Here is a 25,599-nt window from a genome sequence, read left to right as displayed (position 1 = left end):
TTTTCTAGCACCACTCTAATCTAGTAAGTTAAAAATCACATAACACCAGGTTATAGTCCAACAGGTTCATTTGGAAGCACTAGCTTTCAGAGCGCTGATCCTTCAGGTAGCTGCTGATGGACTATAACCTGTTGTGTGATTTTTAACTTAATTAGGGAAGTATACTAATCTGTACAAACAGAACAGACTGTACCAGTATTTTTTGCATCACAGGGAAGTCATTAATGAGATGAGAATGTCAGCAGTTTACTTATTGATGAATTTGTATGTTGAACAATGTGTGAATTATGAGTGCAAGAATATATAGAATGTATCCACATCTTGTCCCTAATTTCAAAATTTAGTGCTGTTGGGTTGTGAATACTATGAATGCATGCATAATTAAACTCCCTGACTTTTGCCCCCCAATATACCTCACTCCATTTTAAGAGGAAACCATTGCAAAGATGTGAATTTCTCCTACATTTTCTCTGTGTGTTGAGTAAAATTGTCAAATTAAATACACTTATTTCAAGCTGAGTTGAAACTCACTTCATAGAGTCTGTACACTTACCTGAGATCAGGATCTCGCTGTGTGAGCAGCATTTTACTCCAGCTTCAACAGTAGAAAGCGAGTGGGATAATATCATGGTGCCTTCCCAAATTTTCATCCTTGCTTTTCGAATTTACCCCTGGTCTTAAATGCCCCCATTTCTGAATGTCTTGGGCTGCCTGGGCCCTAAGATCGAGTGTTCCCTCCCCAAACTGCTCTCCATCTCCACTTCTCTCTCTCCTTTTAACTAACTTCTAGTCATTTCACTATTCATATCACTATTCGGCTTGGTGTCAGATTTTGATCAATAATGTGACTGCAAAGTGGCTTTTGAGGTGCTATAGAATTGCAAATTGCTGCTATTGCAGCAGGTCACAATTTTTATGAATCTTTAACTACAGAAAAATGCCAGTATTAGTAGAATTATCCTGCAATGGATTAAGGTAGTGTTACAGAATTCAACAGAAAAATCAGTGTCGCTGCTGCGGATGAACAGGTTAAAATTATTTACATACATGTGAGGTAGTGCATTTTGATAAGGCAATCCACAGCAGAATTTATACAGTCAATGGTAGGACACTGGGGAGTCTTGCCAAACAAAAAGACCTAGGGGTACAGGTGCATAGTTCCTTGAAATTGGAGTCACTGGCAGACAGGGTGGTGAAGGTGTTTGGCACACTTGTGTATGGGAGTTGGGACATCATGTTGCAACTGTACCCTTGTATAATACTGCACATTGAATTAGCTGTGTTTATGTGTTTCTGCTTTATGAAGGAAAGTGCTGGAAACACTTGGCAGCTTAGTCTGCAACTGAGAACTTTAAGATCATTAGAAGTCTTTTGTGATGCAAATCCTCTGAAATCCCTCGCAAAAAAGCAGTTTCATGGTCAATGTTGCCATAATCCATGTGAAGTGGGAACTGTTGGTGATTCTTTTGAACAGTCACATCCCCATGTGACCAGACATAAATGGCAATCAAAGATGATTCTTCCTGCCGAATGACTGTGTTTAACTGTGATGTAAAAGTTAGATATATGTTTACTGATGGCTTATGAATCGTATGATAGACTTTCTTGTTCCCCCATAGTGAGGACGTCAGTTAGTGGCCAGTAAAGGTGGTTCCAGATTGTTGACTTAAGTAACCCTAAGTAACCCTTAAGCAAGTGTCTATCTCACCACTCTGTGATTGCTTTTGTTCACACCATTATTGATGATTGAGCACATTTTTATTCATGATTGGGCATTGATTTCTCATGTGTTGACATTGATAGAACAGACTTTCATGAAGCAAAGACAGAAATTCATGGTAAAACTCAGTAAGTCTGGCAGCATCTTTGGCAAGAAAGGGGAGCTAACTTTGAGTCCAGTGATTCTTCTTCAGAACTGTTAGCGAGGGAAAACTGGTATTTATGCTGAAGACTAGGTGGGGAACGGGTGAGGGTGGGCAGAGAGATGAACGAATAGGTGGACATGGAGCCTCGGGAGAAGTATGAAATGGGTAGGTAAACAAGGAGGTGTGTACAGCAGACCAGAACAGAGAAAAAAGCTGAATAAAAATGATAATAAGAGCTAAGAGTAGGAAAGAATGGGTGAGCTGCAGTGAAAATAATCCATATAATGTGGTAATAGACCTAGGAGTAGGTGAGAATGGGTGATTTGTGCTAAAAACCTGTCATAACAGGACCGGGTGTGGGGTGGGTAAAAACATTGAAGGATGGAATCAGGCTCTGAAGGTTTTGAACTCTGTGTTGAGTCCTACAGGCTGCAGGATCGCCAATTGGGAAATGAGATGTTGTTCAAGCTTGAGCTGAGGCTAACTGGACCACTGCAGCAGACCTGTGACAGAAATGTTGGCATGGGAACACCAGTGGTATGTTGAAGTAGCAGGTACCTGGAGGCATATGATATTATCAGTGTCAGATTTTTGAGATCAGTAACTTCTAATGTTTGGGAAGTGAGGGCTGTTTTCCAACACTTAAATCCAACACCTTCACATGAGATTAATACATTTCATATGTGTTGTCATAAAGAAGAATTATTTATAAAAGAAACAAGCAGTCAAGGTTCAAAGAAGATCAAGAACTGTAGAAAAAGGCAAAAATATGTGGAAGTCTGGATATAAAAGAAGGACAACAATTTGTATTTAGAATAACAGCTGCTTGTGATTACCGAAGAAAATATACACACAATCAAGTAACATGAGTGAAAGAGGATGAAGTCGAAGAGATGTGAAGTGAATACTTTAACTGGCTGATGAATGAAGAAAATCCAAGAAGCTATCTAATCCAAAAATGACACTGATAAAGAGGTACATCACAAAATCCATCTGCTAATTCAGCCAATGGTAAATTGCATGTTCAGACTTGACAATCAGACTAACAGAAAAACAGAGGACGTCCCTGCAAAGAAATGATGACAAGGATTTCAGCTGGAAAAATCAGAACAGCACAAAACAAAATGAAGTGCAGCAAAGCAGTAAGACTGGATGACATGCCAGTGGGGGTATGCACCTGCCTAGGTGAACGTAATATACAGGTCCTGAACAAGTTACTCAGTTTTGTTATGTAGGAGAGAAACCTCCAAGGCCATGGAGGCAAAACATTTTAGATCTAGTATTAGAAGGAAGAAAAAGGCATTCCAGTGCAAACACTACCTGTGAGTTAACCTACAATCACACATCTTCAAGGCATGGGCCATAGACTGAGTTCAGTTCAGAGTCATGTACTAAAGAAGCACCACATGTGCCACATCTTTTGAGACAAGTGATGGAGCCATATGGGGAAGGTAAATGCAATATGAAGGTTGTGTTCATCAAAGTAGGGAAGACCTAGAAGTGGAAACCTAGGGAGAACGTTTGGTGATGTGTTAGAATCCATGGGATTTCTGAGAAATACATATAACTGTTAAAGGGCAGGTGTAGGGAAGCTCAGGCAAGATGAATGCTCTGTATCGGGGAGAGTGATTTTTGAGATCAATGTTGGATTTTGCCCAGAATCAGCACTGAGCCTTATCTCTTCCTGGTGATCATAGACATTCCAACTGAGTAAGTTGGAGGCAAGAACCACGGTCTTGATCCTTGCAGAAAGCATTGGACCATGTTGTAGGGATGAGGAGAATGTGCCTGAATCTCTGCGAACTGGAGAAAAGCCCTGGAAGATCGAGGTACATAGAACAGGAGGCCAAAAACCCAGATTATGGACAGTTTGAGAAGAGGATGGGAGTGAAAGTATAAAGATTGAGTGGAGAAAGTGAATTTCAAAAAAAGATACTCGTGGGATGTGTGCATTGCAGTCTGGCCAGCATTTACTACCTGTCCCTAGTTGTCCCTGAGAAGGTGGAGATAAGCTACAATAGACAATAGGTGCAGGAGTAGGCCATTCTGCCCTTCGAGCCTGCATCACCATTCAATATGATCATGGCTGATCATCCTTAATCAGTATCCTGTTCCTGCCTTATCTCCATAACCCTTGATTCCACTATCCTTGAGTGCTCTATTCAACTCTTTAGAATAATACAGCACAGAACAGGCCCTTCGGACCACGATGTTAAATGTTCTTTCTTAAATGAATCCAGAGACTGGGCCTCCACTGCCCTCTGGGGCAGAGCATTCCATACAGCAACCACTCTCTAGGTGAAGAAGTTTCTCTTCATCTCTGTCCTAAATGGTCTACCCCGTATTTTTCAGCTGTATCCTCTGGTTCGGTACTCACCCATCAGCAGAAACATGCTTCCTGCCTCCAGAGTGTCCAATCCTTTAATAATCCTATGACTCAATCAGATCCCTTCTCAGCCTTCTAAACTCAAGGGTATACAAGCCCAGTCGCTCCAGTGTTTCAGCGTAAGGTAGTTCCGCCATTCCAGGAATTGACCTCGTGAACCTACGCTGCACTTCTTCCTCAATAGCCAGAATGTCTTTCCTCAATTTTGGAGACCAGACTGCACACAGTACTCTAGGTGTGGTCTCACCAGGGCCCTGTACAGCTGCAGAAGAACCTCTTTGCTTCAATCCCTCTTTTTATGAAGGCCAGCATGCTATTAGCCTTCTTCACTACCTGCTGTACCTGCATGCTTACCTTCATTGACTGGTGTACAAGAACACCCAGATCTCTCTGTACTGCCCCTTTACCTAAATGGAATCAATTTTCCTACTTATCTTTGCTATGTTATACTTTTTCTCTCTTAACTTTATATGTTTCTTAACTTCCCTCGTCAGTCATGGCCACCCATGCCTCCTCCTAGGATCGATCTTCCTTTTTGGAATGAACTGATTCTGCATTATACACAGAAATATCCGCCATTGTTCCTCCACGGTCATCCCTGCTAAGGTATTTCACCACTGAACTTTGGCCAGCTCCTCCCTCATAGCTCCATAGTTCCCTTTATTCAACAGAAATATTGTCACTTCCGATTGTACCCTCTCCCTCTCAAATTGCAGATTGAAGCTTATTGTGTTATGGTCACTACTTCCCAATGGCTCCTTCACTTCGAGGTCCCTGATCAATTCTGGTTCGTTGCACAATACCAGATCCAGAATTGCCTTCTCCCTGGTCGGCTCCAGCACCAGCTGTTCTAAGAATCCGTCTCGGAGGCACTCCACAAAGTCTCTTTCTTGAGGTCCAATACCATTCTGATTTTCCCAGTCTACCTGCATGTTGAAATCCCCCATAACAACTGTAGTAACATCTTTGTGACAGGCCAATTTCAGCTCCTGATTTAACTTGCATTCAACATCCAGACTACTGTTTGGGGGCCTGTAGATAACTCCCGAGAGGGTCTTTTTACCCTTAGAATTTCTCAGCTCTATCCATACTGACTCTACATCCCCTGATTCTAGGTTCCCCCCGCGCAAGGGACTGAATATCATCCCTTACCAGCATGGCAACCCCACCCCCTCTGCCCGTCAATCTGTCCTTATGATAGCACGTGTAGCCTTGAATATTCATTTCCCAGGCCCTGTCCACTTGAAGCTACGTCTCAGTTATCCGCACAATATCGTATCTGCCAATCTCCAAAAGAGCCTCAAGCTCATCCATCTTATTTATAATGCTTCGTGCATTCATGTATAGTATTTTTAATTTGTTACTGCCCTCCCTCTTCCCATCAACTCCTATTTCATTCAACCTTACAGCATGATTCCTTTTTGAGTTTCCTGCCTCATTGATACAGTTGTCTTTCTTGACTTCCCTTGTTCTAACTTTCCCTTCAATTTCCTTCTTAAACATCCAGTTTGTCCCCTCCTCCCCGCTATTTAGTTTAAACGTAGCTGTGTTGCAGTAGCAAACCTGCCTGCCAGAATGCTGGTCCCTAACCTATTCAGGTGCAAACCATCTCTCTTGTATAATTTATGCTTATCACAAAACATACCCCAGTGATCCAACAATTTAAATCCTTGCTTCCTGCACCAGTTGAACAGGGAGGTTCAAGTCCATTACCTCCCTGTTTCTGGCCTCACCAGCCCGAGGAACTGGAAGCAAACCGGAGATAACCACCCTGGACGTCCTGCTTTTCAGCCTTCTTCCTAGTTCTCCGAAGTCCCGCTGTAGTATGCTACCTTGAACTCCTGCAGCCCACATGCTATAGGGTGATCCACAATGCCCTTAGGGAAGAAATTCCAGGATTTTGACCTAGCGACAGTGAAGGAACGGCGATATATTTCCAAGTTAGGATGATGAGTGGCTTGCCGGGGGTGGTGTTCCCATGTATCTGCTGCCCTTTCCTCCAAGATCGAAGTGGTGGAGGGCTTGGAAGGTGCTTTCTAAGTACCTTTGGTGAATTTCTGCAATGTATTTTGTAGATAGTAGTAGCAGCAGTGTATAGAGAGCTGGTGAAGGAAACCAGAGTTTAGATCAGAGTGGTTCTGGAAAAACACAGCAGGTTAGGCAGCATCCGAGGAGCAGGAAAATCGACGTCTCGGGATTTGAAGGAATGATGAAGGGCTTTTGCCCGAGATGTCGATTTTCCTGCTCCTTGGATGTTCCTGCTGTGCTTTTCCAGCACCACTCTGATCCAAACTCTGGTTTCCAGCATCTGCAGTCCTCACTTTTGCCCCGAAGGAAATGGATGCTTGAGGATGTGGTGCTAATCAAGCAAGCTGCTTTATCTTGGACGGTGTCAGGCTGTTGAGTGTTCTTAGCTGAACCTATCCAGGCAAATGGGGAATATTCCATCACACTCTTGACTGCTGTCTTGTAGAGAGTGGATAGGCTTTGAGGAGTCAGGAGGTGAGTTTACTGCCTCAGTACTTCAAGCTTCTGACCTCCTCTTGTAGCCATTGTTTATGTGACAAGTCCAGTTGAGTTTCTGGTCAACGGTAACACCATAAAATGTCAAGAAACAGTGATTAGATTGTCACTTATTTAATATGGTCAATGGCTGGTATTTGTGTGGCACGAATGATACTTGCCACTTGACAGTCTAAGACTAGAGATTGTCCAGATCTTGTTGCATTTGACCGTGGACAGCTTTAGCATCAGAAGTGTGGTGAATGGTGCTGAACTTCAATTGCTGGTGAACATCTTCAATTCTGACTTTATGATGGAGGGAAGGTCATTAATGGATGTAGCTGAAGTTGGTTGGATCTAGCACACTACTCTGAGGAACTCCTGCAGTGATGTCCTGGAGCTAAGATGACTGACCTCCTATAACCACAATCGTATTCCTACATGCTAGTATGTTTCCAGCCAACAGAGCGTTTGCCCCGATACCTGTTGATTCCAGATTTGCTAGGGCTCCTTGCTGCCACACTGCAGTAGTAATTGGCTGGTTTCGATTTGTCCAGCTGTTTGCGTACAGACATACTTGGGCAGTTTTACACATTGTTGTGTAGATGCCAGTGTTGTAACTGTACTGGAAGAGCTTGGCTAGGGGAGCAGCATGTTCTGGAGCACAACTCTTCAATACTGTTGCTGGAATGTTTTTGGTTCCCATAGTCTTTGCAGTATCCAGTGCCTTCAACTCTTTCTTGATATCGTATGAGTGCATTGAATTGGCTGAAGACTAGTTCCCTCCAGGGACTACTGGCAAAGGCCAGGATGAGGCCACCTGGCACTTCTGGCCACCTGTGAATGCTTCAGCTTTATCTTGTGCACTTGCGTGCTGGGCTCTTCCATCATTGAGGGTGGGGATATTTGTGGAGCAGCCTCCTCCAGTGAGTTGTTTAACTGTCCACCACCATTCACGACTAGATGTGGCAGGACTGCAGAGCTTAGGTCTGATCTGTTGATTGTGGGATTGCTTAGCTCTGTCTATCACTTGCTGCTTATGCAAATAGCCCTGTTTGGTAGCTTCATCAGGTTGACACTTCATTTTCAGGTATGCCTGGTGCTGCTCCTGGCATGGCCTTCTGCACTCTCCATTATACCAGGATTGAAATCCTAGTTTGTCGGTAATGGTTGAATGGGAGAATATGCCAGGTTGTGCTGGAGTACAATTCTGCTTCTATTATGGCCCACAGTCTTGGTTTGCTAAATCTGTTCAAAGTCTGTCTCATTTGGCATGGTGATGGTGCCCACAGCACAAATGAAGTACTTTGTCTTCACAAAGTCTATCCAGTGGTCATTAATTGACACTGTCATGAACAGCGGCATCTGCAGCCAGCAGATTTGGTATGGATGAGGACAAGTATGTTTTTCCCTTTTATTGATTGCCTCACCACCTGCAACAGGCCCAGTCTAACATCTGTGACCTTTAGGACCCAATCAACTCAATCACTAGTGCTGCTAGTGGGCATTCTTAGTGGGCATTGAAATCTCCCACCCAGCGCACATTTTAGTGCCTTTACCACCAAGTATTGTTCAACATGGAGGATTCATCAGCCAAGGTAGGATGGCATATGGTAATCAGCAGGTTTTCTTCATGTTTAACCTGAAGCCACGAGACTTCATGGGGTCTGGAGTTAAGTGTTGAGGAATCCCAAGGCAATTCTCTACCGACTGTATTCCACTGTGCTACCACCTCTGCTGAGTCTGTCCTGCTCGTGGGACAGGACATACCCAGCAATGGAAATACCTTTTAAGTATGAAACGTAAGTGGCAGGCTTGCAGAGATTAGAGTAAATATGACCATGTCAAGCTGTTACTTGACTAATCCGTGAGACAGCTCTCCCAAGTTTAGCGCTCGCCTCCAGATTTTAGTGAGGAGGACTGTGCATAATTGACAACTGTTTCTGCTGTTGTCTTTTCCTGTGCCTAGGTTGATGTCAGGTGGTCTTCCTGATTTCATTTCTTGTGTAACCTCAGCCTTCATGCTACCTTGGAATAAGTTGTAATCGCTGGTCTAGACTCTGGTGATGCATCACAAATGGACTGCATTGCCTAGTTTTGGAGAAATAGTTGTTTTGCCATTCTTGCTTTGGATCAGAGAATGAAAAATTTGCAGTGAAGATTTTTGATGAATGTGACATTGCAGTTAGTGATTGAGTTCCTGGGGATTTGTTTTAAGCCCCAGTCACTCTGAGCGAGTTTGTCTGTGTACCCTCTGAGCCTTGTTTGTGAGGCTGCTGGGCGTATGGCTGGAGTGAAAAGGAGGTTTGAAATCTTCAGCGCTTATGCTGCAAGGATCGCTTATATTTTTTAGATCAGTAAAATTGCTTTAAAGTGAATTGGTTCAAATTAAAGGGAGCTTATAGCTTTGCTCTGTAGACCTTTGGACATTGAGACAGTTTGGCACAGTGTCAAGGAAAAACTGGAAATCCTACCTCTTTGGTATATCTGTAATTTGAAACTGACTGATGTTGAATAGCAATCTGAAAATGAACTTGAGACCCATGTCCATTGTCAATACCATATAAATAATACAGAGGATGGAGTGACCATTCTTGTTCATCCACCTTCCTGAGGATATTTATCCTCGCTGATCTAGATTGTGTTTTGATCTGAGCTGATGGAAGTACTGGATAAGTCTGATCCCAGAATTGAAACCTGGCTTGATAAATCATATGGCTAATTTTATTTTGAATTGATAAATGTGGTGGTTAGTCAGTGAAATATGGTAGTTATTCACACGAGACTGCATATATTATTTAATGTCAGTATTACAAAGAAGAAACTAACAACCAAGTGAAATGGATGTGAAAGACAACTTAAACATCTTAATGCAAAAAGCAAAACACTATCCATTACAAAGACTCAAATCCAGAGATACTGTGCTTCTTTTTCAATTCTTTAAGTTTCTACTGAATTGACTCCTTCCAGTTTCCTTACTGTGGACTATGGAGACAATTTTATGAATCTTTTGTATGTCTGAGAGCCTAAATATTCTCAGGGGAGATGATGGCATAGTGTTAATCTCCAAGGAGAAAAGTCTCAACTTCTCCATTCTATCTTTGTGACTGAAGTTTCTCATTCCTGGAGCCATGTTTTATAAATTCTGAATGTGGATGTCTCATTTTATTAGAATTGAACCACTTAAGAGGTTCAGTATTCACATTTGTCCTTAGTACCTTCCTTTCTGACCTGAGGAGGGGATCTTGAGGAATTCCCAGGTATCCTGGCTATTTGCCTTCCTTTCACCCTCCCATTTTCTTAACCTTATGGGTATGACAGAGAAAAGGTTTAGTTTGATGGACGAGTTTATTCTTATCAGCCATATATGCTGTCTACTGATAGTTGCTACCCTTGGTCTTCAGGAGGGGTTCTAATTACAAAAGGTAATGAATTTATAAAATTCTTCTATAAAGAATAATTTTGCTGAGTGCATCATATGTCACGTTTATTTCTAAAGCCTGTATTTCCACTTGGCAATACCCTCTCAAAGTCAATATAGAATTGTCAGGCTGCTTCCTTTAAATTTTTAAAGTTTCACTTCTGTGCTTGGGTGCTAACTCGGCCTTTTTTACAGCCTTGCAGTCCATAGAAATCTCTGACAGTATGCATCAATTTCACGGGCTTTGTCAATGTGCTCTGCACTGGTAATGTCCAGGTCTACTCCAACCATTTCATTTGGTCCAGTACTTCTCAATATCTTTTTTGGTTTATTTTCTGGATGAAAAGGTTAAGGATATCTCTCACTTTCTCTGTTTAAAATATTCAGAACTTAGTGATCTAATTCTCTTGATCTGTAGCTGAGAATTTTCTTGCCTGTCCTGATCCATCACTTCCTCCTATTAGATTCTAAGGAAACATATTCTCTTTTGTACTACAGCTGTAGTTTTAGAACATAGAACAATACAGCACAGAACAGGCCCTTCGGCCCACGATGTTGTGCCGAACATTTGTCCTAGCTTAAGCACCCATCCATGTACCTATCCAATTGCCGTTTAAAGGTCACCAATGATTCTGACTCTGCCACTCCCACAGGCAGCGCATTCCATACCTCCACCACTCTCTGGGTAAAGAACCTACCCCTGACATTCCCCCCTATACCTTCCACCCTTCACCTTAAATTTATGTCCCTTGTAACACTCTGTACCCGGGGGAAAAGTCTCTGACTGTCTACTCTATCTATTCCTCTGATCATCTTATAAACCTCTATCAAGTCACCCCTCATCCTTCGCCGTTCCAACGAGAAAAGGCCTAGCACTCTCAACCTATCCTCGTACGACCTATTCTCCATTCCAGGCAACATCCTGGTAAATCTTCTCTGAAACCTCTCCAAAGCTTCCACATCTTTCCTAAAATGAGGCGGCCAGAACACACAGTACTCCAAATGTGGCCTTACCAAAGTTCTGTACAGCTGTAACATCACTTCACGACTCTTGAATTAAATCCCTCTGCTAATGAACGCTAATACGCCATAGGCCTTCTTACAAGCTCTATCCACCTGAGTGGCAACTTTCAAAGAGCTATGAACATAGACCCCAAGATCCCTCTGCTCCTCCACCTTACTAAGAACCCTACCGTTAACCCTGTATTCCGCATTCTTATTTGTCCTTCCAAATACTCATTTTTAATACCCATTTCTTTTCCAGAAGCCCCTTTCGGAGGATTCCTTAAGCTTTCCTACTATGTGGTTGGTGTTCCATAGAAGCACACAGAAAGGAACAGAAGTAGTCCATTCAGCGTTCAGCCCTGCTTTGCATTCAATATGAACATGGGTTATAATCCTATTCAGTGCCCTGTTCCCACTTTCACCCATGCCCTTTGATCCTTTTAATCCTAAAAACTATATCTAACTCCTTTCTTGTAAGCATTTAATGTTTTAGCCTTAACCGCTTTCTGTGGCAGAGAATTCCACAGGCTCCCCACTCTCTGGGTGAAGACATTTCTCCTCATCTCAGTCCTTGATAGCTACCTATATCCTTGGACTGTGACCCCTAGTTCTGGACTCCCCAGTCATTCAGAAATCCTTCCTGAATTCATCCTGTCTAGTCCTGTTAGAATTTTATAGGTTTCTATGATCCTTCCTCATTCTTCTAAATACCAGTGAATGTTTTCCTCCAGAACTTGTCCAGGGCCAGTTCTGAAGAAGGGTCACTGGACCTGAAATGTTAACTCTGATTTTTATTGTTCTTCATATGAATTCTTCAGGTATCAGTCTGGTCAGTCAGTCCCATTCCAGCCATTAGCTCTGTTAAAACAATCTTATTGCAATGTGTGTTGGTTACTTTCTTGAAATCTCTTTTTAGAATCTTTTCTATTTCTTTGGTGTCCTTCAGGTTTTCTGCTCCTTCAATTTTCTTGTGGTTCCCATATGACCAGTTCCCCATTTCACCTGTATGTGTGAGGTATCATAGATATTTGCCAGAACATCTGCTTCATGGAACTTTGATACCTGATGCTCATAAATTTTAAGGTTTGCTGTGATGCTCTTTTTGAATTCTTGCATGATTTCCCTTGTATTCTCAATATATTTCTCTAACTTCAATGATTGAAACTACTGATCATACAGCATTTTTTCTTTTGCAAATTTTACAAATGTCCAATTAGTTTCCTTTCCTGAGTGCTAAATTTTAATTGATAAGCTTCAGAGACAAGCTCATATGTATTAAATATTCTTTTCAAAGTAGTTTCCTAATCAGCAAATTGTTTTTCTCAAAAACTGACATACACATACATAATATGTATCTATCAAAATACTCTAACATTGAAATCCACACCCTTGGACACTTTGTCTGCCCAGCTACCTTTCAAATGAGGAGAAATATCTTCCAACTCCAACCTCCAAATTTAGGCACTAAATGTAGATTTCTAGTTAAATCAAATCCCTCGTTCAAATCTGAATGTCATCTGAGCTATTGCCTATTTATCTCTTTAGTCTAAGCTTGCCTTCTGGTCACTTTACATTGTCTGATATCTTTATCTCTTTGGAGTTCAATTTCTCTGACTTTCTTTCTCCTCTCTTGCCTTTCAAGTTTTTTGATTTCTAATCCTCTTTTCCTTTTCTGCTCCATTTCCTTCCTTTCTCCTCCTTTTCCTTTTCTCTCCTCTTCATCTTCCAATTCAAGTTATTTCATTTTGCCCTTCTGTTCAAATTGTTCAAACTTTCAAACCTTTTCAATTTGCTTTTCAGTTTTATCTAAACTTTAGCAATTCTAGCAATGACACATCAAACTTGGGGTTCCTTCCCTCCTTTTAGCCAAAATAGCTTTATCATTACTTGAAGCATCTAATCCTGATGACATTTTGTTCTTATTTCTATCCTTCCTTTACCTGCTCTGTCTTTTTAACTTCAAAGATTTCAAATATTGCATCATTTTCTCTTCAACTTGCAGTCTTAACAACATTTAGCGCCGTTTTGAAAGTCCAACCTGAGCAATGAACTTCATCCCAATACTATTTTTTTATGTCCAGAACCACCATGTATCTTTTTTCTTTAAAAAAAAACACAAATCCCTCAAATTCAATGAATTCTTATCCCGCCAAGAGCCCCTCAGTTGGTTATAATCCCAAGTGATGGTACCATTGAACAAGTCGTGCCTGAATTGCTTGATTTGAGTCTTTAATTTTTTTTCACAAATTAATGTTGTGCTTAGTCACAGCTGCTTATTAGTACAAGGCTAAAGGTGTTCTTTAACAACAGAACACATGTTTATTCCACAAAAAGAGAAAAATATTAACTAAACAATATAGATATTGAAAACAATGTAAGAAGAGCTTAACACAATCAGAAAAACAAAGTTTTATGTATAAAAAGGTGACAGTAAAATAATAAAATATTATCCATGAAGCAGAGAGGGAGCATTTGCAGTTCAATACAAAGAAGTGTGACATGATGCATTTTGGTGGAACAGACCATATAAAATATGGTGGAGGATCAGAGGGATGTTGGTGCAGGATCAGAGGGATGTTGGTGTATCTGTGCATATATCATAAAAGATGCCGGGACAGGTGAAGAAAGCATTTATTGAAGCATACAGTATCTCAGGCTTAGAATGGATCCAAAATACAAGAGCCGGGGGTTATTCTAAACATGTATAAAACAGTTGTTAAACTTCAGCTGGTGTATTGTAAAGTTCTGGACAACAGGATCATAGGACACAGAATTTATAGTAAAAATCAAAGTGTCATACAACTGATGCAGGTGCAACCCCATTCAAGTGATTAAAGACTTAACAGCAATTTAGGTTTGTTCAGTTGCATCAGTTGTATGATACCTTGCTCTTTTACTATAAAGTCTGTGCCCTGCGATCCTGCCCCACTAGTTACCTGTTGGAAGGAGCAGTGCTCTGAAAGCTTGCACTTTCAAATAAACCTATTGGATTATAACTTGATGTTGTGCCATTATTAAAGATATAATGTGGTTACACGAAAGGGAAATTATATTTAACAAATATATTGAAATTATTTTTTAAAAGTAGCATCTCCTCTTCGTTAAGGGGAACTGGTCGCTGTTACATACTTCAGTGTTCCAGAAGGCATTTGATAAGGTGCCACCCAAAAGGTTTTTGCAGAAAATAAAGACTCATGGTTTAGGAAATAATATATTGGTACAGATAGAAAATTGGCTGGTTAACAGGCAGGAGAGAGTTGGCGTAAATGGTTCTTTTTCAGGTTGGCGAGTCGTAATGTGTGGGAGAATCTAGAACTAAGGATCACTGTTTAAAAATAAGGGGATGCCCTTTTAATAAGATGAGGAAAATAATTGACTGGAGTCTTTGAAAATCTCTTCCTCAATAGGTGAAATCTTTGAATATTTTTAAGTCAGAGATGGATAGATGCTTGGTGAACGTGGGAGTGAAAGGTTATCTGGGGTAGGTAGGAATATGATATAATCAGATCAGCCACAATTATGAATGGTGGAGCAGGGAAATGGCCTACTCCTACTCCTCATTCATATCTTTATATGTGTTTATGTAAAAATAATGATAAATAACATTATGCCTATGAGACTTATTTGTTAAGAACCAGGCTGAATATGGAAGGTTCAGTGAGATGCTCAAAAAGCAAATTAGTTGCCAAAAGACTGGCAAATGATGTTAAATGGAATCCCAAAGACTTGCAGGTCTATAAATAATAGAACAGTGGTAAAATGAGAAGTGCAACCATTAGGAACCAAAAGGGGGATTTACACATGGAGGTAGTGGGTGGGCATGGGTATGCTATTAAACTATTACATTAATACTTCATCTGCCTTTACCCAGGCTGAAAATGCTACCCAGGTCATGGTGAAAGAAGAGCAAATTAATTTAAAATTGATATGGTGGTATTGGATTGGCTGTGTACTTAAAGTTGACAAGACACCGGGACCAGATAAGCAGCATTCAAGGATACTGAGGGAAGTGAGCATGGAAATTATAGGGCATGTGTTATTGTTTTTTAGTCTTCCTTAGACTCCAAGGTGATGCCATACGATTGGTTAATTGCAAATGTTAGGCACTTGTTGAAAAAAAGATGCAAGGATAAGTCAAGCAACAGCAGACCAGTAAGTTTAACCTCAGTGGCTGAGAAGCTTCCAGAAGTAACAATTGAGGACAAAATTGATAGTCACACAAACAAGTGCAGGTTAATTAAGGAAAGCCAGCATGGATTTCTTCATGGAAAAGTTTAACTCAGTTTATTTACAGATTAATTTCCATCTTGGATGGAGATGTGAGTGTTGCTGGGTAGGCCATAATTTGTTCCCTGTCCCTAATGCAGTTGAGAAGATGGTGGTAAATCACTGCTTGAACTGCTGCAGTTATGTGGCATATACGCATCTATATTGTGATTCGAAAGGGAGTTCTAGGATTTTGATTCAATGGCACTGAAGGAATGATGGTATTGTTCCAAGTGGAGATGGTGAGTGGCCTGGAGGGTAACTTGCAGGGAGAGGTGAGGAGTGTCAGATCAGCCATAATCCTACTAAATGACGAAGCAGCCTTGAGGGGCTGATTGGCTTACTCCTATTGTTATGTCTTTCGGACTTGTGGTCTTTGCGTTGTTCTTATCCTTCAGAGGTGCTGTGGAGGAGGCCATGGTGAGCTACTGCAGTCTGTCTTTTATGTCAGTAATCAGAGTTCAAGATGGCAAATGGAACTGATCAAGTGGGTTGTTTTGTCCTTGAAAGTGTTGAGCTGCAGCCATTGGAAACAAGTGGATGAAAACAAAATGCTGAAGATTCTGAAAAGCTGAAAGAAACACAGAATTTTGAATAAACTTTAACAGGTCTGGCTGGAGAAAGAAACAGAGTTACCTTTTCAAGTCCAGTATGACTCTTCAGAGGTGGATGGTTTGGGATGGTGAACAAATATTAATCAAATGAACTGTGTTTGACCTGCATGGTGTCAAGGTTCTTGTGTTATTCCACATTTGTGGTAGTGTTGAGGGATGGGCATGGTGGTGGTAGGAGGAGAGAGTGTGTGGGCCAGAGTGTCTGGAGGGAGGGAAGTGCGGAGGTGGTGGGTAGAGAGAGAGAGAGAGAGAGAGAATATGTTTGGATCCAGGTCTGGTCTGGCAAAGGAATCTTGGCTACAGAACAGCAGATGGAAGTGGTGGATTTGGTGGTGTGAGGCACATATGGAATCTTTAGAAACTTACTCAGAAGTTCGATGACATATTTAATAATCTAAAGTTCCCTGTGTATTGATTTACTTAATTTCATTGGAACCATCCAAGTGCTTCACTTTAAATGGAGTGTTTCAGTAGGTTTCAGGTACAGGTGAATTGCTTAGCAGAATCTTAATTTCTCAGGCAGTTCCTTTTGTATACGCTAAAATGGGGGAATCTGCAGGGTCCCCATGTGCAACTCCCAACCACACTCAATAAATGACTACCTCACGTCTGGAAAATGCACTGTGTTTGTATATGTGCTTGTGTAACAAGCCTGTTGCAAAGCAAAACTTCACATCCCTAATAATTAATTGAAATACAAATTAGATTTTCAGAAATTAAAACTTTGGTTTACTATATGCCTAACTTAAGACCTGATGTAAGTGCTGTAAAGATAACATTTGGTGATTTAAAACACTCTAACTGTTTTTCCTGTAATATTTTGTGTTCTTTGTTATCTTGTATTTATGTTGTATCTTTTTTGACTTCAGAATGTTGTGAAGTGCTTTACAGTCAATTGGTATTTCTGAAATACAATCACTGTCCTAATGAAATACAGCAGCCATTTTGTGCCCAGCTAGCTCTCACACATACCAAGATACAAATGATCAGATAATCTTTCTGTGATCTTAGTTGGGAGATGAGCTGTAGCCAGAATACCAGAGGTAAACTTCCCTACTTTTCCACTAATAGTGCAGTGGGCTATTTTTGCTTTCAGCTGAGATTGGTTCAGGGAGCTCATTTGGCATAAAAATTGAAAGATCTGTGGATGCTGTAAATCAGAAACAAAAACTGAAGTTGCTGGAAAATCTCAGCAGATCTGGCAAAATCAGAGTTAAAGTTTCGGGGCTGGTGACCCTTCCTCCAAACACCTAACTCTTAGCAATAAACTCCAGGTTGGAGTCCCACTCCAGGACTTGATGACTAAGGTGGATGTATTCATAAAATAGGCAAATAGATTGAATATCAACCTTAAAATTCTTATATTATGCTTATGGCAGGTGTAAGCAGAGGAACCCATGGTCAGTTGTGCTTGGTTTGGAGAAGTGCCCCTCAAGCTAGAAACCCTTGTGACACACTAGACAGAAAAATGCAGATGTGTTGCAACATGCACCACGAGGCATAAAAGGACAAAACAATTTGATTATGGCTTTATTGTGTGACTTCCAGAATGGTGAATGGTCAGTGCAATGTCTGTGACCTTTTCTTATTACAGTGGTTATGTTTTGAGCAAAAGTTGTTATGGTATCCTCATTCTTCTTCCTCCTTGTCCACCACCTCCTCGTCCACCACCACCTCCTCCTCCTCCTCCTCCTCGCCCACCACCTCCTCCTCCTCCTCGCCCACCTCCTCCTCCTCCTCGCCCACCTCCTCCTCCTCCTCGCCCACCTCCTCCTCCTCGCCCACTTCCACTCACTGTTCCCCCCTGTTATGTTCACTAGGATTCTGGTACATGAGTAACATATTGGAGAAGTTTGATACAAATAAGTATTGAATAATGGCCTAGATCAATATATAATCATTATGATGAAATATATTCTGTGCAAACAACTAATTACAATTTATAAATAAATTTAGGAGACCATTATTGATTAAATAGTTACAAATTCAGCTGGTCTTTTGTACATTAACCAGAGGAGCTAACAGGTTCTGAGAAGAGTATATTGATCAACAATCAAATCTAAAAGATTCTGTTTCTTTCTCCCTTTAGAACAAGCTTGCCAGCTCCAATGTTTTCTAGAAATGATTTTAGTATATGGAGTATATTGCGTAAATGCATTGGAATGGTGAGTAAATTTGTTGCTCTACGCTTGTTTAGTTTTTTGATCGTGGAACTAAATTCCATTACCTAAGAGGGAGGGAAAATATCGCTTGAAACATTCTCACTTTACTAATTGATTTTCACTGTTGCATTGTCTTCTTGTAGTAGAACTATCTCCACTCTGGAATGTGCCAATTAATTATGGAATAGGAGCAGGAGTAGGGCACTCAGCCCCTTGAGCCTGCTCATTAACATCATGGGTGAACTGATGACTCCAAATTCTGCCCACCTCGATAACATTTCAACACCGTGCTTACCAAGAATCTATTTATCTCTGCCATAAAAATATTCAAATACCTACTTCTGAGGAGTACTGTTCCAAAGACTTTTGGTTTTATGTGATATGCAGTTCTGTTTCTCCTTTCTTCATTCTTTCAAAAGTTTGAGCATTACTGGCAGGTTCGAAAGGAAGGGTATTAGTGAATCAGGTGGGTTTTAATGACAGTGGAGGATGATCTCACAATAAGGACCATGAGATGAGCTTTATTTTCCAGATTGATGCAATTTTAATTGCACCCACTACCATAGTGAAATTTAGGCCCATGTCCCCAAACATTGGACTGGGCTTCTGGATTATTAATTCAATTATTTTATCGTTGCATCATCACCCTTTTTCACTGTAGCCATTTCAACTGTTACTAGTGTGCATTAAAAAGTTGGTACTTTTACGTTTTTCTCAATACAACCTTATTTAGTCTTGCTGGTAAATGTGAGATGTTTGTGTAGTTGTCAATTTGAAAATAAACTGATTGTAAACGAAATGTAAACTCTTCCTGAGTCATTACCAGCACAACCAAACCCACTACAGTTGACTACATTTTTCTCAGGTAGATTCACTGATTTTTGTGATTTTTTTTTTCAAAATTAATTTGTGAGATGTGTGTGGTGCTGGCTGACCATTTATTGCCTGTCCCTAGTTGTCCTTGATAAGATGGTGGTGAGCTGCCTCATTGAACTGCTGCAATCCACATGTTTTGGATCCACAATGCAATTCGCTCACAAACAGCAAGATTTTGACCTAGCAATGCTGAAGGAACAGTGATATATTTCCAAGTCAGGATGGCAACGATAAAATAATCGTTGAATCTAGATTGTGGTGCAATTAGGACTAACTAATTAAATATGCTGCTACTGAGCATTGGTGGTGGAGGGAATGGATGTTTGTGAATTGGTGCCAATCAAGCGAGTTGCTTTGTCCTGGATGGTGTCAAGCAGCTTGAGTGTTGGAGCTGCACCCATCCAGTCAAGTGACAAGTATTCCATCACACACCTGACTTGTACCTTGTAGATGATGGACAGGCTTGGTGGAGTCAAGAGGTGAGTTACTCATTAGTTTTTCTAGCCTCCAACTTGTCCTCAGATTAAATTCCCCTATGCTGTAGAAACAGGCCCTTTGGCCCAACAAGCCCACACCAACCCTCCAAAGGGCAACCCACCCAGACCCATCTCCCTCTGACTAATGCATCTAACACTATGGGCAATTTAGCATGGCCAATTCACCAGACTATGTTAGGAAACCCACGCAGACACAGGGAGAATGTGCAAACTCCACACAGACAGTCAGCCGAGGCTGGAATCGAACCCAGGTCCCTGTCGCTTTGGCAGTAGTGCTAACCACTGAGCCACTGTGCCACTCTTGTAGTCATTGTGTTTATGTGGTGGGTCCGGTTGACTTGTTGTCAATGGTACCGTAAAGGATGTTGAAAGTAGTGGATTTCAGTGATGCTAGCACCATTCAATGTCAAAGGATAGTGGTTAGATGTTTCCTTATTGCTGATGGTCATAGACTGCCATCTGTGCGGCACAAATGTTGCTTGTCTCTTGTTAGCCCAAGCCTGGATTTTGTCCAAGTCTTGCTGCTTTTGGACGTGGGTTACTATGGTATCCGAGGAGTTGCGAATGGTGCTGAACATTGTGCAATCATCTGCAAATATCCCCACTTCTGACCTTATAATGGAGGGGAGGTCAGTGATGAAGCAGCTGAAGATGTTTGGGCCTAGGACACTATCCTGAGGAACTCCTGCTGAGATATCTTGAAGTTGAGATGACTGACCTTCAACAACCGCAACCATCTTCCCATACACCAGCCATGACACCAACCAGTGAAGAGTTTGCTCCCTGATACTTACTGATTCCAGTTTTACTAGGGAACCTTGATGCCACACTCGATTGAATGTAGGCTTGATGTCAAGGGCTGACACTCGCTTCACTTGATAACTGAAGATGTCCTGCTCACTTTGTCTTCTCACCTTGAATGGATATATAACAAGCTTAGTGAATGAGAACCAATTGACCAAAGCAGTTTGTTATCTATAAGGATCTCTAATAATCAGAGCAGTCAGGTATTTAATCCCTTTAACCCCTCATAAGCCAAACCAAAAATCACGATCACCACAAATCTAGTGACAGCCCCTAAATATATTTCTGGTATTGTCTGAGAGGAATTCACGTCAACCTGTGCAGATCTTTAGCAACTGAGGTCCTTTGGAACATCTGCCACCTTTCCCAACAGGGGTCATGAGGCTATTTGTCGTTTTTGTTCTCAGTTCCAAGCATCTGGAAACTTTATTTCCAACAATTCTTCATTTCACTCCTCATCCCCCCCCCCCCCCAACCCGAAACAGGAATGCTGTGTGTCTATCTGCCAAAGTGTGGATGCTTCCCATCCACCGTAAAACTCCTGTGAATGTTGAGATTTATTTTTTTTCATGCTGCATATAAAAACTTTCAGTCTTTTATCAATACTGCTGCAGGGAATTGAACCACATGTGGAGCAGTTGATTGCACTTTTTGACTTATTCATTTGCTAATCGCAGAGTACTAGTAAAAGTTACTGCATTGACATCTGTATGTTCTTTATTCCAGGAGCTATCTAAGATTGCTATGCCTGTTATTTTTAATGAGCCACTTAGCTTTCTCCAGAGACTTACAGAATACATGGAACACACATATCTCATCCATGAAGCTATTAGCTCCCGTAATTCATTGGAGCGAATGCAGGTATAGTGTAATCATTGCTTCTTACAGTTATCTATTTGAATCAAGATTGTGTTGCAACTAGGACTAACTAATTAAGTATGCACTGTAAGGAAGAAACTTTTCTATTGGGAAAAACTAGAATGCTGCTTAGTAAACACTGGAATTATTTGCCTAAACACTCTGTCTCGATATCTCTCCTCCTTTCTTTTAAACCCCTCTCTACCTGTACTGATATCCCATTATGTGGCTTGGTGACCTATTTTGTTTGACAGCTCCTCTGTTGATCACCTATATCATTGTAAGATATTGTAGTGAACCACTTAGCTATTTTTCTTTTCCTCTCGTCCTCCCATCTCCTTGTCTATAATGTGTGAACGTGCGTGCTCGTAGCAGTAACTAATGATGCTTTCAGCCTGCTCTGTCATTTGATAAAATCTCAATTCCTCTGCCTTCCCTGACACACGTTGAACCCCTATCTCTCCCTTAAAAATATTGAATGCTTTTGATTCCATACATCTCTGGAGAACGGAAACTCATAGACCCTCTGCTCTTTGTGAGAAACAATTTCTCCTTGTCTGTCCTGAATGTGAGAACCCCTTATTTTTAAACTGTCCCTAGTTCCAGTCTGTCCCACTGTCCTTGAAATCCTTTCAGTATCTCGTGTCAAGTCATAGGGAAGGACAGCATGGAAACGGACAGCTTTGGTCCAACTCTTCAGTGCTGACCAGATATCCTAACCTAATCTAGTCCCAATTGAGAGCACTTGGCCCATATTCCTCTAAATCCGTCTTATTCAAATACCCGTTCAGATGCCTTTTAAATGTTGTAATTGTACTAGCCTCCACCACTTCCACTGGCAGCTCATTCCATGCACCACCCTCTGCGTGAAAAAGTTGCCTCTTAGGTCCCTTTTATATCTTTCCCTCTCACCCTAAACCTCTGCCCTCCAGTTCTGGACTCCCCACTCCAGGGAAAAGACTTTGTCTATTTATCCTATCCATGCCCCTCATGATTGTATAAACCTCTATAAGGTCACTCCTCAGCCTCCGACACTCCAGGGAAAACAGCGACAGCCTGTGCAGTCTCTCCCTATAGTTCAAATCCTCCAACCCTGGCAACATCCTTGTAAATCTTTTCTGAACCCTTTCAAGTTTCACAACACCCTTCCAATAGGAAGGAGACCAGAATTGCACGCAGTATTCCAAAAGTGGCCTAACCAATGTCCTGTACAGCCACAACATGATTTCCCAACTCCTTCAGTCAATACTCTGATCAATAAAGGAAAGCATACTAAACACCTTCTTCACTATCCTATCTACCTGTGGCTCCATTTTCAAGGAGCTACGAACCTGCACTCCAAGGTCTCTTTGTTCAGCAACACTCCCTCTGACCTTACCATTAAGTGTAAAAGTCCTGTTAAGATTTGCTTTTCTTAAATGCAGCACCTTAAATTTATTTAAATTAAACTCCATCTGCCAGTTCTCAGTCCATTGGCCCATCTGATTAAGATCCCATTGTACTCTGAGGTAACCACCTTCGCTGTCCACTAGACCTCCAATTTTGGTGTCATCTGTAAACTTACTAACTCTTATGTTCACATCCAAATCATTTGTATAAATGATGAAAAATAGTGGACCCAGCACAGACCCTTGTGGCACTCCACTGGTCACAGGCCTCCAGTCTGAAAATCAACCCTCCACTGCCACACTTTGGCTTCGACCTTCGAGCCAGTTCTGTATCCAAATGGCTAGTCCTCCCTGTATTCCATAAGATCTAACCTTCCTAACCAATCTCCCATAGGGAACCTTGTCACATGCCTTACTGAAGTCCATTTAGATCATGTCCATTGCTCTGTCCTCCTCAATCCTCTTTGTTACTACTTCCAAAAAACTCAATCAAGTTCGTGAGACATGATTTCCCATGCACAAGGCCATGCTGACTATCCCTAATCAGTCCTTGCCCTTTCCAAATACATGTAAATCCTGTGCCTCAGGATTCCTCCAATAACTTGCCCACCACCGACGTCCGGCTCACTGATCTATAGTTCCTTGACTTGTGCTTACCAACTTTCTTCAATAGTGACACCACATTAGCCAACCTCCAGTCTTCCAGCACCTCACCTGTGACTATCGATGATACAAATATCTCAGTAAGAGGCCCAGCAATCACTTCCCTAGCTTCCCACAGAGTTCTAGGATACACCTGATCAGGTCTTGGAGATTTATTCACTTTTATGCGTTTCAAGACATCCAGCACCACCACCGACATTGGACATTTTTCAAGATGACACCATCTATTTCCCTGCATTCTGTCTCTTCTATTCCTTCTCCACAGTAAACACTGATGCAAAATACTCGTTTAGAATATCCCCATCTCCTGCAGCTCCGCACAAAGTGTGCCTTGCTGATATTTGAGGGGCCCTATTCTCTCCCGAGTTACCCTTTTGTCCTTTAATGTATTTATAAAATCCCTTTGGATTATCCTTAACCCTATTTGCCAAAGCTATCTCATGTCCTCTTTTTGCCCTCCTGATTTCTCTCTTAAGTATACTCCTACTGCCTTTATACTCTTCTAAGGATTCACTCGATCTCTCCTGTCTGTACTTAACATATGCTTCCTTAATTTTCTTAGTTGGATTAGTTTCTTTAATCATCCAGCATTCCCTACACCCTATACTGTCTCTGGACTCTCATTATCTCAATTTTGAAGGCTTCCCATTTTTCAGCTGTACCTTTACCGGCAAACATTTGCCCTCAATCAGCTTTTGAAATTCCTTGCCAAATACCATGAAAATTGGCCTTTCTCCAATTTAGAACTTCAACTTTTAGATCCAATCTATCCTTTTCCATCACTATTTTATAACTAATAGAATCATGGTTGATGGCCCCAAAGTGCTCCCCCACTGACCCCTCAGTCACCTACCCTGCTGATAATACAATGCTAATAAGTTGATCATCCCTTTCTTATTTCTCAGTTCTACTCAAAGAACTTTCCTGGATGTATTCCCAGAAATATCCTCCCTCATTACAGCTGTAATGCTATCCCTTATCAAAAATGGCACTTCCCCTCCTCTCTTGCCCCACCCCCACACCATTACCACCACCCCGTTTCTATCCTTCCTGTAACATTTGTATCCTGGAATGTTAAGCTGCCAGTCCCATCCATCCCTGAGCCACCTTTCTGTAATTACTATGCTTTCCCAGTCCCAAGTTCCTAATCATTCCCTGAGTTCATCTGCCTTCCCTGTTAGGCCCTTTGCATTGAAGTAAATGCAGTTTAATTTATCAGTCCTACCTTGTTCTCTGCTTTGTCCCTGCCTGCCCTGACTGACTCACTTCTTTTCACAACTGTACCAGTCTCAGATTGATTTCTTTCCTCACTATCTCCCCAGGTCCCACTCCCCCACCTTACTAGTTTAAATCCTCCCAAGCAGTTTTAGCAAATCTCCCTGCCAGTATATTAGTCCCCTTCCAATTCAGGTGCAATCTATCCTTGTACAGGTCACTTCTACCCCAGAAGAGAATCCAATGATCCAAAAATGTGATCCCTTCTCCCATGCACCAGCTCCTCAACCACATTCTATCCTCCTATTCCACTCACTAGCTCGTAGCACTGGGAGTAATCCAGATATTACTACCCTCGAGGACCACCTTTTTAAAATTCCTGCCTAACTTTCTATATTCTGCCTTCAGAATCTCATGCTTTTTCCCTTCCTATGTCGTTAGTTCCAATGTGTACAATGACCTCCTGCTGGTCCCTCTCTCTTTCAGAAGATTCCTGGTCAAGGAATGTGAGTTTACATATTCAGCTAATTTATCATGATGACAGCATTTCTGTGGGCCCTCTTGTGACACAGTGGTAGTGTCCCTGCTCCTGGACCAGAGAGACTAGGTTCAAGTCCCACTTGCTCCAGAGGTGTGTAATAACATCTTTGAATAAGTCAATTAGACCGGGGAAACCCACTGGATGTGGTCTACCTAGACTTCCAAAAGGCCTTTGATAAGGTGCCACACGGGAGGCTGCTGAGCAAGGTGAGGGCCCATGGTGTTCGAGGTGAGCTACTGGTATGGATTGAGGATTGGCTGTCTGACAGAAGGCAGAGAGTTGCAATGAAAGGTTCTTTTTCGGAATGGCAGCCGGTGGCGATCGGTGTCCTGCAGGGTTCAGTGTTGGGGCCACAGCTGTTCACATATATTAATGATCTGGATGAAGGACTGGGGGCATTCTAGAGAAGTTTGCTGATGATACAAAGTTAGGTGGATAGGCAGGTAGTACTGAGGAAGTGGGGAGGCTGCAGAAGGATCTAGACAGTTTGGAGGAGTGGTCCAGGAAATGGCTGATGGAATACAATGTGAGCAAAT

The 25,599-nt window shown here is 41.6% G+C and overlaps 1 protein-coding gene across 4 annotated transcripts in view; it reads left to right on the top strand.

Annotated features, from left to right (window-relative positions):
* Window positions 1-25,599, top strand: part of osbpl1a (oxysterol binding protein-like 1A) — a 205,354-nt gene that overhangs the window by 143,536 nt on the left and 36,219 nt on the right. For all 4 annotated transcript variants that reach the window (XM_043687612.1, XM_043687608.1, XM_043687611.1 and 1 more), the window contains exons 18-19: window positions 18,149-18,224; window positions 21,125-21,259. In XM_043687612.1, coding sequence (XP_043543547.1) covers window positions 18,149-18,224; window positions 21,125-21,259 — 211 coding nt within the window. The remainder of the gene's footprint in view (window positions 1-18,148; window positions 18,225-21,124; window positions 21,260-25,599) is intronic.

The sequence above is a fragment of the Chiloscyllium plagiosum genome, chromosome 4, assembly GCF_004010195.1.
Source record: "Chiloscyllium plagiosum isolate BGI_BamShark_2017 chromosome 4, ASM401019v2, whole genome shotgun sequence".
Lineage (NCBI taxonomy): Eukaryota > Metazoa > Chordata > Chondrichthyes > Orectolobiformes > Hemiscylliidae > Chiloscyllium > Chiloscyllium plagiosum.
Note: the sequence above shows the minus strand (reverse complement) of the source record. Positions and strands in the feature narration are given on the sequence as shown.